Source organism: Aythya ferina (genome assembly GCF_964211825.1).
Source record: "Aythya ferina genome assembly, contig: HAP1_SCAFFOLD_1396, whole genome shotgun sequence".
NCBI lineage: Eukaryota > Metazoa > Chordata > Aves > Anseriformes > Anatidae > Aythya > Aythya ferina.
In genome coordinates, this window is record NW_028180711.1 from 323 (window position 1) to 13,515 (window position 13,193).

A 13,193-nucleotide genomic window follows, 5' to 3' on the forward strand; every position below is an offset into this window, starting at 1 on the left:
TGAGGGGGGGTTATGGGGTTTTGGGGGGCTTATGGGGTTTTAAGGGGTTTTGGAGGAGCTTATAGGGGTTTGAGGGGGGTTGCGGAGCTTTGGGGGTGATTTCGGGAGAGTTTATGGGGTTTTGGGGGTTTTTATGTTTTTTGGGGGAGTTATGGGGTTTTGGGGGTTTTTATGTTTTTTTGGGGGAGTTTATGGGGTCTTGGGGGTTTTTATGTTTTTTGGGGGAGTTTATGGGGCTTTGAGCGGGGTTTGGGGTGGGGTTCTGGGATTTTGGGCTCATTTGTGTGATTTTGGGGTGTCCCCCCCCCCAATTTTCCCCCCCCAGCCCCCCCCGGTGCCTCTGGTGCCCCCCCCGCCGCCCCCCCCGGGGCTGGGGCTGGGTTTCGGGCTGGGGGTGGGGGTGGGGGTGGGGGTGGCCCCCCCGCCCCCCCCGGGGCTGTCGGAGGAGGAGCGCCTCAGCCTGGCCCAGCAGCAGGCGGCCCTGCTCCTGCAGGAGGAGCGCGCCCAGCAGGTGGGTGCCCCCCCCCCCCCCAGCACCCATGGGTGCCCCCCGAGCACCCTTGGGTGCCCCCCACCCTTGGGTGTCCTTCTCTTATCCGTGGGTGCTCCCCCAGTGTCTGTGGGGGTTGCCCCAAGAGATGGAAGGGGGGAGTGAAAACTTTGGGGGGCACCCATGGGTGCCACCCCAGCACCCATGGGTGCCCCCCGAGCACCCTTGGGTGCCCCCAACCCTTGGGTGTCTTCCTCTTGTCTGTGGGTGCTCCCCCAGTAACTGTGGGGGCTGCCCCAAAAGATGAAAGGGGGGAGGGAAAAATTGGGGGGGCACCCATGGGTGCCACCCGAACACCCTTGGGTGCCCCCCACCCTTGGGTGTTCCCCTTGTCACCCAAGGGTCCCTCCGAGTATCTGTGGGGGCTGCCCCAGGGGCTTGGGGTGGGGATATGGGGGCTGGGGAGGAGTGGGAAGTGAAGGGTCAGCACCCATGGGTGCCCCCCCAGCACCCTTGGGTGCCCCTCAGCCTTGGGTGTCCTCCTCTTATCCATGGGTGCCCCCCCAGTAACTGTGGGGGCTGCCCCAAGAGCTGAAAGGGGGGAGTGGAAACTTTGGGGGGCACCCATGGGTGCCACCCCAGCACCCTTGGGTGCTCCCCACCCTTGGGTGCCTCCCTGTCATCTGTGGATTCCCCCCCCGTGTCTGCCCCAGGGGCTGGGGGTGGGGATATGGGGACTGGGGGGTACTGGGAAGTGAAGGGTTAGCACCCTTGGGTGCCCCCCCAGCACCCTTGGGTACCCCCCACCCTTGGGTGTCCTCCTCTTATCCGTGGGTGCTCCCCCAGTGTCTGTGGGGGTTGCTCCAAGAGATGAAAAGGAGGAGTGAAAAATTGGGGGGGCACCCATGGGTGCCACCCCAGCATCCTTGGGTGCCCCCCACCACCCTTGGGTGCCCCCCACCCTTGGGTGTCTTTTTCTTATCCGTGGGTGCCCCCCCAGTGTCTGTAGGGGCTGCCCCAGCACCTGGAGAGGGGGTATATGGGGAGGGAGGGGGGAGGAAGGCACCCATGGGTGCTGTGGGGGCACCCTTGGGTGCTGGGGGGGTATGTGGGGGTGCTGGGGGGGGTGTTATAATTCCTGGGGGTGTCAGGGAGCACCCGGGGGTGGGGTTGATGGGCTGGGGGGGTGGCTGTGGGTCCCATGGGTGCTGGGGGGGCACCCATGGGTGCTGGGGGAGCAGTAGGGGGCTGGGGAGCACCCATGGGTGCTGGGGGGGTGGGCGTAATGGCTGCTGTGCGTGACAAGGGACATTTGGGGGGGGGGGCTGTGGGTGCTGGGAGCCCCCATGGGTGCTATGTTGGCTGGGGGGGGGCAGCACCCAGCTCAGCACCCATGGGTGCTCCCCCCCCCCAGGGCCAGCACCAGGCGAAGGAGCAGGAGCTGCTGGAACAGCAGAAACGGGTAAGGGCGACGGCTGGGGAGGGGGGCGGGGAGCACCCATGGGTGCCCCCCAGCACCCTTGGGTGCTCCCCCCACCCATGGGTGCCCCCCCTCACCCTTGGGTGCCCCCCTCCCCCCCTCCCAGGCCGCCGTGCTGCTGGAGCAGGAGCGGCAGCAGGAGATGGCCAAGATGGCGCCCGCTGTGCCCCGGCCCCCCGAGGGAGCACCCATGGGTGCCCGCGCGCCCCTCCCCCCCCGAGGTCAGCCCCTCCCCCCCCCCGACAACACCCCACCCCCCAGATTTCTCCCCCACCCCCTAAATTTCTCCCCTCCCCCACCCCAATTCTGCCCCCATTTCTGTGCCCCCCCCCACCCCAAGGGAGCACCCATGGGTGCCCATGCGCCCCTCCCCCCCCCAAGGTGAGCCCCTCCCCCTTCAAATCTCTTCTCACCCCCCCAAATTTCTCCCCAGCCCCCAAATTTCTCCCCTCCCCCCCCCGCTAATTCTGACCCCCTTCCTGTGCCCCCCCCCCCCAGGTGCAGCACCCATGGGTGCCCCCCTGCCCATGGGCGCCTCCCGGCCCCGCGGCCCCCCCCCACCGCCGGGGGAGGAGAGCAGAGAGGTGAGGGGGGGCCCTAAAGGGGCTTTTGGGGTGGGGGGGGGCACCCTAAAATCTTTATGGGGTGGGGGGGGGGGCCCTAAGGGATTTTTTGGGGTTGGGAGGGTCCTAAAGGGTGTTATGGGGTGGGGGGGGCACCCTAAAATCCTTATGGGGTGGGGGGGCACCCTAAAATCCTTGTGGGGGGCCCTAAAGGGGCTTATAGGGTGGGGGGGTGTTCCTGAGGTCCCTATGGGGTCCCTATGGGGTCCCTGAGGTCCTTTTGGGGTGGGGTCTTAAAGTCCCTATGGGGTGGGGGGCATTTGGGGTCCTTACGGGGGGTCCCTGAGGACCCTATGGGGTGAGGGGGGGTCTCTGAGGTTCCTATGGGGTGGGGAGGGGTCCCCAAAGCCCCTTTGGGGTCAGTGGGGTCCCCGGGGTCTCTGTAGGGTCGGCGAGGTTCTTATGGGGTCCCTGAGGTCCCCGTGGGTCCCCAAGGTCCCTGTGGGGTCAGTGGGGTCCCTATAGGGTCGCTGAGGTTCCTGGGGTCCTATGGGGTCAGCAAAGCTCCTATGGGGTCAGAGGGGTCCCCGAGACCCCTATGGGGTTGGAGGGGTTCCCGAGGTCCCTTTTGGGATCCCCGAGCACCCATGGGTGCCCCCCTTTTCCCCCCCCACCCCATAGCTGGACGACGCGGCCGGCCCCAAGATCCCGCAGGCGCTGGAGAAAATCCTGCAGCTGAAGGAGATCCGGCAGGAGGAGCTGATCACCGTGCCGGGGCTGACGGGTGGGCACCCATGGGTGCTGGGGGGGGGGGTGGGGGGGTCAGGGTGTCCCCTCCCCCCTGCCCCTAAATGTTTTTGGGGTCGCAGTGGAGGACGAGCTGGAGATGGAGGCGCGCTCGCTGCTCCCCCTGCCCGTGCACGAGGCCGAGGAGGACCCGGTGCTGTCCAAGAAGGAGGTGAGCACCCATGGGTGCTGTCGTGGGGAGGGGTGGGGGGGGCAGGGGGGTGAGGCCTTGAACCATCCCCAGGGGGTGGGGTGGTGGGGGAGGGCTGAGGGTGCTGGGTGGGGTGTGGGGAGGGGGGGTTGGGGGTGCTGGGAGTCACACGGAGCACTCTTGGGTGCTGGGGAAGCACCCATGGGTGCTGAGGGGGGGAGGGTGAGGCCTTGAACCATCCCTGGGGGGGTGGTGTGGTGGGGGAGGGGTGAGGGTGCTGGGTGGGGTGTGGGGAGGGGGGGCTGGGGGTGCTGGGAGTCACACGGAGCACCCAAGGGTGCTGAAGGGGGCACCCATGGCTGCTGTGCTGGGGGTGGGGGTGGGAGAGGTCTCAGCCCGTCCCCAGGGGGATGGTGTGGTGGGGGAGGGCTGAGGGTGCTGGGGGTCACACAGAGCACCCAAGGGTGCCGGGTTCTGGATGGAGCACCCATGGGTGCTGGGTGCCACAGGAGCACCCATGGGTACCTGAGGAGCACTTATGGGTTCTGTATGAAGCACCCAAGGGTGCTCAGTGTCTCAGGGAAGATGCTTGAGGGAGGACACCCAAGGGTGCTGGGTGCCCCCGGGAGCACCCAAGGGTGCTGAGTACCCCTGGGAGCTCCCATGGGTGCCACAGCAGCACCTAAGGGTTCCACATGAAGCACCCATAGGTGCTCAACACCCCACAAGAAACACCCAAGGGTGCTCAGTGGCTCTGGGAAGATGCCTGAGGGAGGACACCTATGGGTGCTGGGCGCCCCCTAGGGCCACCTATGGGTGCTGGGCGCTCCTGGGAGCACCCAAGGGTGCTGAATGCCCCCAAGAGCACCCTTGGGTGCCAGAGGAGCAGCTAAGGGTTCTGTATGAAGCACCCATGGGTGCTGGGGGTCCATGTGGGGATCCAAGGATGGACGCCCATGGGTGCTGGGTGTCCCCAGGAGCACCCATGGGTGCCCCCCACCCCATTTTCCCCCCCTCTTCCTCCCCCAGCGCAACCGCAAGCGCCGCAACCGCAAGAAGAAGAAGCGCCCGCGGGGGGCGCGGGAGGGGGCCCCCCCCCGGGGGTGGGCACCCATGGGTGCTGCAGAGACGACGGAGCCCGAGGTGGAGGTGGAGTACGTGACCGAGGAGCCCGAGATCTACGACCCCAATTTCGTCTTTTTTAAGAGGATTTTCGAGGCCTTTAAGGTACCGGGGAGGGGACGAGGAGGCGTGAGGGGGGCAGCACCCATGGGTGGCAGCACCCATGGGTGCTCCCCCCCCCCGTTTTAGCTGACGGATGAGGTGAAGAAGGACAAGGAGAAGGAGCCCGACCGCGCCGAGCGCCCCGAGAGCGCCGCCGCCCCCCGAAAAAAGGGGGGGGACGACGGGCGCCGGGGCAGCGAGGACGACAGCTCCGAGGATGAGCAGGTGGGTGGGGGGCACCCTTGGGTGCTGGGGGGCACCCTAAGGTGCTGGGGTGGGCCTTAGGGGGTGGGGGGCATCCCAAAAGGGGAAATGGGGGCGTTAAAGGGGGAATTGGGGTGCCAAAATGGGGTGGGGGGGTGTAATGGGGGAAATGGGGGCATCCTAAGGTGCTGGGGGGGCACCCAAAGGTGCTGGGGGGGGGCTTATGGGGTGGGGGGCACCCTGAGGGGGGAAATGGGGGCATTAAGGGGGTGCTAAAGGGGGATTTGGGGTGCCAAAATGGGGTGGGGGGGCTGTAATGGGGATATTGGGGTGCTGAGGACCCCCTGTGGGTGGGGGGGGGGCGAGGCTGGGGCACCCTTGGGTGCTGCTGACGGGGCCGGGGCACCCATGGGTGCTGCTGCAGGAGAAGAAGCCCGAGGTGCCCAAGCTGTCCAAGAAGAAGCTGCGGCGCATGAACCGCTTCACCGTCGCCGAGCTCAAGCAGGTGGGGCTGGGGGCACCCTTGGGTGCTCCTCGGGGGGAGCTGGGGGCACCCTTGGCTGCTCCCTGGGGGCACCCCGGGGTGTTCCGTGGGGATATGGGGGCACCCTGGGGGCCTTTCTGGGGGCCTGGGGGCACCCCTGTGTGCCCATTATGCACCTTAGGGACACCAGTGGCACCCTTGGGTGCTCCTTTGGGGCCTGGGGGCACCTTTGAGTGCTCCTCGGGGATCCCACTGTCACCATTGGGTGCTCCTTTGGGGCCTGGTGTTACCCTTGGGTGCTCTTTTGTGGCTTGGGGACACCGTTGGGTGCTCCTCGGGGAGCTGGGGGCACCCTTGGGTGCTCCTTGGGGACCCTACTGTCACCCTTGGGTGCTCCTTTGGGGCCTGGGGACACCCTTGGGTGCTCCTCGGGGAGCTGGGGGCACCCTTGGGTGCTCCTTGGGGACCCTACTGTCACCCTTGGGTGCTCCTTTGGGGCCTGGGGACACCCTTGGGTGCTCCTTGGGGAGCTGGGGGCACCCTGTGGAGTTTCCTGGGGCCCTGGGGGCACCCCTGGGTGCCCATGGAGCACCTTAGGGACACCGGTGGCACCCTTGGGTGCTCCTTCGGGGCCTGGGGGCACCCTTGGGTGCTCCTCGGGGACCCCCACTGGCACCCTTGGGTGCCCGTTACCCCTTCCCTCTCCCCCCCCACATTAACCCCTTCATTCCCGGTCCTCTCCCCCTGTTAACCCTTTCCTTCCCTGTCCCCCCACCCCCACCATTAACCCCTTCCCTCCCCCACCCCCCAATATTAACCCCTTCCTTCCCATCCCCCATTTAACCCCTTCATTCCCTCTCTTCCTCTCCCCATTAACCCCTTCCCTCCCTCTCCCCACATTAACCCTGTCCTTCCCTGTCCCCCCCAATATTAACCCCTTCCCTCCCACCCCCCACCATTAACCCCTCCATTCCCTGCCCTCCTCATTAACCCCCTCCCTCCCACCCCTGTTAACCCTTTCCCTCCCTCTCCCCACATTAACCCCTTCCTTCCCTGTCCCCCCACCCCCGCAATATTAACCCCTTCCCTCCCACTCCCCATTAACCCCTTCCCTTCCTCTCCATATTAACCCCTTCCCTCCCTCTCCCCACGTTAACCCTTTCCTTCCCTGTCCCCCGCCCCCCAAATACCACCCCCCAATATTAACCCCTTCCCTCCCATCCCCCATTTAACCCCTTAATTCCCTCCCACTCCCTATTAACCCCTTCCTTCCCTCTCCCCACGTTAACCCTGTCCTTCCCTGTCCCCCCCAATATTAACCCCTTCCCTCCCACCCCCCACCATTAACCTCTCCATTCCCTGCCCTCCTCATTAACCCCCTCCCTCCCACCCCTGTTAACCCCTTCCCTCCCTCTCCCCGCATTAACCCTTTCCTTCCCTGTCCCCCCACCCCCCCAATATTGACCCTTTCCCTCCCACTACCCATTAACCTCTTCCCTCCCTCTCCGTTTTAACCCCTTCCCTCCCTCCCCCCACCATTAACCCCTTCATTCCCTGCCCTCCCCACATTAACTCCTTCATTCCCTCTCTCCCACCCCCATTAACCCCTTCCCTCCCTCTCCATATTAACCCCTTCCTTTCCACTCCCCATTAACCCCTTCCCTCCCTCTCCGTTTTAACCCCTTCCCTCCCTCTCCCCGCATTAACCCTTTCCTTCCCTGTCCCCCCACCCCCCAAATACCACCCCCCAGCATTAACCCTTTCCTCCCCGCAGCTCGTGGCCCGCCCGGACGTGGTGGAGATGCACGACGTGACGGCTCAGGACCCCAAGCTGCTGGTGCACCTGAAGGCCACCCGCAACTCGGTGCCGGTGCCGCGCCACTGGTGCTTCAAGCGCAAGTACCTGCAGGGCAAGCGCGGCATCGAGAAGCCCCCCTTCGAGCTGCCCGACTTCATCAAGCGCACCGGCATCCAGGAGATGCGCGAGGCCCTGCAGGAGAAGGTGGGGGGGCTTTTTTGGGGGGGTGGGGGGGGTGGGGAGGGGGAGATCGGGGGTTTAAGGGGGTGTGGAGGGGGGGATTTGGGGTGATTGGGAGAGGGATTTGGGGTTGGGGTGATGGGGAGGGGGGATTTGGGGTGATGGGGAGGGGGATTTGGAGTTGGGGGGGTTGGGGGTGATGGCACCAGCATCCAGGAGATGGGGGAGACCCTGCAGGAGAAGGTGGGGGGGCTTTTTGGGGGGTGGGGGGGGTGGGGAGGGGGGATTTGGGGTGATGGGGAGGGGGATTTGGGGTTCATGGAGATGGGGAGAGGGGGTTTGGGGTGATGGGGAGGGGGATTTGGGGTTGGAGGTGATGGCACCGGCATCCAGGAGATGGGGGAGGCCCTGCGGGAGAAGGTGGGGGGGCTTTTTTGGGGGGTGGGGGGGATGGGGAGGGGGAGATCGGGGGCTTAAGGGGGTGTGGAGGGGGGATTTGGGGTTGGGGTGATGGGGAGGGGGGTGTGGGGGGCGAGGGTAGATGGGGAGGGGATGATCAGGAGGGGAGGATTTGGGGGCTTCGGGGCTGGGGGAGGTGGGGAGGGGCATTTTGGGGCAGGGGGAAATGGGGAGGGGGGGCTGGGGTTGAGGGGATTTGGGGTTGGGGTTGATGGGGAGGGGGATTTGGGAAGGGTGGGGAGCTTTGGGAGGGGCTGGGGGCCTTTGGGGCTGGAGGCAGCACCTGGGGGGGGGGATTCCCAGGGATGTGGGGGCGCCCCCCTGTTGCCTGGGGGGGGTCCTGGGGAGGTGAGGACCCCCCCCGACCCCCCCCTCCTCATCCTCAGGAGGAGCAGAAGACGATGAAGTCGAAGATGCGCGAGAAGGTGCGGCCCAAGATGGGCAAGATCGACATCGACTACCAGAAGCTGCACGACGCCTTCTTCAAGTGGCAGACCAAGCCCAAGCTCACCATCCACGGCGACCTCTACTACGAGGTGGGGCTGGGGGAGGGGCGCCACCGGGGGCGGGGGTGGCCTCTGGGGGCGGCGTCGGGGCCTTGGGGGCATCATCGGGGCGTTGGGGGTGTCATCGGGGCATTGGTGGCGTCTTCGTTGCGTTGGGTGACATCAACGTGGCGTTGGGTGATGTCTTTGGGGCCTTGGGGGACGTCATCAGAGCGTTGGTGGCGTCTTCGTTGCGTTGGGCGCATCGTTGGGGCGTTGGGTGATGTCATCAGGGCCTTGGGTGACATCAGCAGGGCGTTGGTGGCATCTTCGTTACGTTGGGGGACGTCATCGGGGTCTTGGGTGGCGTCATCGGGGCATTGGGTGACGTCATCGGGGCGTTGGTGGCGTCTTCGTTGCGTTGGGCGCGTCGTTGGGGCGTTGGGTGACGTCATCGGGGCGTTGGGTGATGTCATCGGGACCTTGGTGACATCAACGTGGTGTTGGGTGGCGTCATCGGGCCGTTGAGTGACGTCATCGGGACCTTGGGGACATTATCGGGGCATTGGGTGATGTCGTCGGGGCCTTGGTGGCATCTTCATTGCGTTGGGCGCGTCGTTGGGGCGTTGGGTGATGTTATCGGGGCCTTGGGTGACATCAGCATGGCGTTGGTGGCATCTTTGTTACATTGGGTGACGTCATCGGGGCGTTGGTGGCGTCTTCGTTGCGTTGGGCGCGTCGTTGGGGCGTTGGGTGACGTCAACATGGTGTTGGGCAACGTCATCGGGACCTTGGTGACATCAACATGGCCTTGGGTGATGTCATCGTGGCCTTGGGTGATGTCATTGGGGCCTTGGGTGATGTCATCGGGGCGTCGGTGGCGTCTTCGTTGCGTTGGGCGCGTTGTCGGGGCGTTGGGTGACGTCAACGTGGCGTTGGGTGACATCATCGGGACCTTGGTGACATCAATGTGGCGTTGCGTGATGTCATCGGGGCATTGGGTGATGTCATCGGGGTATTGGGTGACATCATCAGGGCCTTGGTGACATCAACGTGGCGTTGGGTGATGTCTTTGGGGCCTTGGGGGACGTCATCGGGGCATTGGGTGATGTCATCGGGGCGTTGGTGGCGTCTTCGTTGCGTTGGGCGCATCGTTGGGGCGTTGGGTGATGTCATCGGGGCCTTGGGTGACATCAGCAGGGCGTTGGTGGCATCTTCGTTACGTTGGGGGACGTCATCGGGGTCTGGGGTGGCGTTGGGTGATGTCATCGGGGCATTGGGTGACGTCATCGGGATGTTGGTGGCATCTTCGTTGCATTGGGTGCATCGTTGGGGCGTTGGGTGACGTCAACGGGACCTTGGGGACATCGTTGGGGGTTGGGTGACGTCATCGGGGCCTTGGGTGACATCAACGTGGTGCTGGTGACGTCATCGAGGCGTTGGGTGACATCAGGCGGTTCCATTGGGCGGCATCTTCATGGCGTTGGTGACGTCATTGGGCGTTGGGTGACGTCATGGGGATGTTGGGTGACGTCACCAGGGTGTGGACGACGTCAGTAGGGTGTTGGTGACGTCATTGGGTGTTGGGTGACGTCACCACGACGCTGGGTGACGTCATCAGGGTGTCCCCACGGTGTTGGGTGACGTCATCGTGCCGTTGGGTGACGTCATTGTGACATCACCGTGGCTTTGGGTGACGACATCCCCTGGGCGTCGGGTGACGTCACCGTGACGTCACCGTGGCATCGGGTGACGTCATCATGACGTCATCATGACGTCACCACGGCGACGCCTCCGCCGTGCCCGATCGCGGCGCCACCCCTGGGTGCCGTCACCGCCCCCCTTATATAACATCACCCCCCCCCCCCCTATGACGTCACACCCCCCGTATGACGTCACCCGCCCCTTGATGACGTCACCACCACCCCGATGACGTCACCCGCCCCTTGATGACGTCACAGGGCAAGGAGTTCGAGACGCGGCTGAAGGAGAAGAAGCCGGGCGACCTCTCGGACGAGCTGCGCATCGCCCTGGGCATGCCCGTGGGGCCGGTGAGGGGGGGCACCCATGGGTGCTGGGGGGGTGCGGGGGGCACCCTTGGGTGCTGACCCCTCCCCCCCCGCCCCCCGTAGAGCGCCCACAAGGTGCCCCCCCCCTGGCTGATCGCCATGCAGCGCTACGGGCCCCCCCCCTCCTACCCCAACCTGAAGATCCCCGGGCTCAACTCGCCCATCCCCGAGGTGAGGGGGGGGCACCCATGGGTGGGGGGGGGGCACCTATGGGTGGGGGGTTGGGGAGGGGTCAGGGGGGCACCTATGGGTGGGGAGGGTGCTGTGAGCTGGGGGGGGAAGGGGGTTTGGGGGGGGTTTGGGGAGCTGGGGGGGGCACCCATGGGTGGGAGGGGTCTTGGGGGTGGCACCCATGGGTGGGGGGGGCACCTATGGGCAGGGGTGGGGTCGGGGGGCACCTATGGGTGGGGAGGGGAGGGTGCTGTGAGCTGGGGGGGGAAGGGGGTTTGGGGAGCTGGGGGGGGGGCACCCATGGGTGGGGGGGAGGCACCTATGGGTGGGGGGGGTCTGGGGGGGCACCCATGGGTGAGGGGTTGTGAGCTGAGGGGGTTGGGGGGATTGGGTGGGGGAGGGAAGGGGATTTTGGGGGGTTTTGGGGAGCTTGGGGGGGGAGCACCCATGGGTGGGGGGCACCTATGGGTGGGTGGGGCACCCATGGGTGGGGGGGGTCTGGGGTGGCACCCGTGGGTGGGGGGCGATGTGAGCTGGGGGGGTTGGGGGGCTTTGGGGGGAGGCGAAGGGGGTTTTGGGGAGCTGGGAGGGTGCACCCATGGGTGGGGGGCACCTATGGGTGGGGGGCACCTATGGGTGGGTGGGGGCACCCATGGGTGGGGGGGTGATCTGGGGGGGGTGGCTCAGGATGGGATTTTTTGGGAGCTGGGGGGGGTTGTTTGGGTGGGGGACAACGGCTTTTTTTGGGTGCTGGGGGGGGCAGCACCCATGGGTGCTGATGGGGGGAGGGGGCTCACCCATCCTGTGCCCCCCCCCCCCAGGGCTGCTCGTTCGGGTACCACGCGGGGGGGTGGGGGAAGCCCCCCGTGGACGAGACGGGGAAACCGCTCTACGGGGACGTCTTCGGCACCAACGCCGCCGAGTTCCAGGTGGGTGGGGGGCACCCAAGGGTGGGGGGGGTCAGGGGGGGCACCCATGGGGGCATGGAGGGGTATGGGGGGGGGATCCATGGGGGAGAAACTGATGGGGGGCACCCGTGGGTGGGGGAGGGCACCCATTGGGGGGGCACCCAAGGGTGGGGGGGGGGCACCCATGGGTGGGGAGGGGTCGGGGGGGGCACCCATGGGGGTGGGGGGGGCATATGGGTGAGGGGAGCCCGGGGGTGGGAGATCAATGGGGGGGCACCCAAGGGCCCCCAATTCCTCCCCATCATTTTTCCTGCCCTCCTCCATAACTTTTGCCCCTCCCCCTTAATTAATTAACCCCCTCCTTAATTAATTACACTCCCCCTTAATTAATTAACCCCCCCAGGCGAAGGAGGAGGAGGAAGGTTAGCCCCCCCCCCCTCCCCTCGGTGCCCTTCCCATTGGGTGCCCCCCAATCCCTCCTGACCCCCTTCCCTTTAATTTTTGGGCCCCCTCTGCTAATTAACTAATTAATTACCCCCCCATTAATTAATTAACCCCCCCCCAGGCGAAGGAGGAGGAGGAGGAGATCGACCGCACGCCCTGGGGGGAGCTGGAGCCGTCGGACGAGGAGTCCTCGGAGGAGGAGGAGGAGGAGGAGAGCGACGAGGAGAAGCCCGACGAGAGCGGCTTCGTCACCCCCGCCGACAGGTGGCCCCCCCCCCGAGCACCCATGGGTGCCCCCCCACCCTTGGGTGCTCCCCCCCACCCCTAGGTGCCCGCCCCGAACCTCCCCACCCACCCATGAGTGCCCCTCCTTAGTTTTTCCCCCATGGATCCAGCACCCTTGGGTGCCTGCCCAGCACCCATGGGTGCCCCCCACCCTTGGGTGCCCACCCAGCACCCTTGGGTGCTCCCCCCCACCCATAGGTGCCCGCCCTGAACCTCCACACCCACCCATGGGTGCTTCCCATTAGATTTTCTCCCATGGATCCAGCACCCTTGGGTGCCCCCCCCACCCATAGGTGCCCACCCGGCACCCATGGGTGCCCCCGCCACCCTTGGGTGCTCCCCCCCACCCATAGGTGCCCGCCCTGAACCTCCCCACCCACCCATGAGTGCCTCTCCTTAGTTTTTCCCCCATGGATCTAGCACCCATGGGTGCCCCCCCACCCTTGGGTGCCCACACAGCACCCATGGGTGCCCTCCTCACCCTTGGGTGCTCCCCCCCACCCATAGGTGCTCGCCCCAAACCTCCACACCCACCCATGGTTGCTCCCCATTAGATTTTTCCCCATGGATCCAGCACCCTTGGGTGCTCCCCCCACCCATGGGTGTTCCCCTGACCCCCCCACCCTTGGGTGCCCCCCCCACCTGGAACCTATGGGTGCCTCCCATCACTTTCTCCCCCACAGATCCCCCTCCCATACCCCTCCCCCTGCCCCCATGGGTGCCCCCTTGACCCCCCACCCTTGGGTGCACCCCCCCACCCATGGGTGCCTCCCATCACTTTCTCCCCCACAGATCCCCCTCCCATACCCCACCCCTGCCCCTATGGGTGCCCCCCCCAACCCCCCCCTGAACAAGGGTGCCCCCCACGACCCCCCCACCCTTGGGTGCCCCCCCAATGGGTGCCCACCCCCACCCATGGGTGCCTCCCATCACTTTCTCCCCCACAGATCCCCCCCCATACCCCACCCCTTCCCCAAGGGTGCCCCCCCCGACCCCCCTGACCCCCCCCCAC

General features: G+C 66.0%; 1 protein-coding gene and 1 long non-coding RNA gene across 2 annotated transcripts; one reads left to right on the forward strand and one right to left on the reverse strand.

The window, feature by feature from the left end:
• Window positions 1-243: 243 nt before the first annotated feature.
• Window positions 244-12,240, forward strand: SF3B2 (splicing factor 3b subunit 2; the record flags this gene model as incomplete). Its single annotated transcript, XM_084540665.1, has 15 exons — window positions 244-511; window positions 1,905-1,952; window positions 2,077-2,191; window positions 2,469-2,554; window positions 3,215-3,317; window positions 3,403-3,491; window positions 4,500-4,697; window positions 4,782-4,919; window positions 5,323-5,403; window positions 7,157-7,384; window positions 8,206-8,355; window positions 10,266-10,355; window positions 10,437-10,544; window positions 11,366-11,473; window positions 12,018-12,240. Coding segments are annotated over 15 exons (2,017 nt in total), but the record flags the coding sequence as incomplete, so codon positions are not given.
• On the reverse strand, window positions 8,487-10,258 carry LOC311429574. The gene is made up of 3 exons (XR_014688291.1): window positions 9,662-10,258; window positions 9,095-9,383; window positions 8,487-8,950 (listed from the first exon to the last, which is right to left on the reverse strand). It is a non-coding gene; the product is annotated as an uncharacterized lncRNA (long non-coding RNA).
• Window positions 12,241-13,193: the final 953 nt, after the last annotated feature.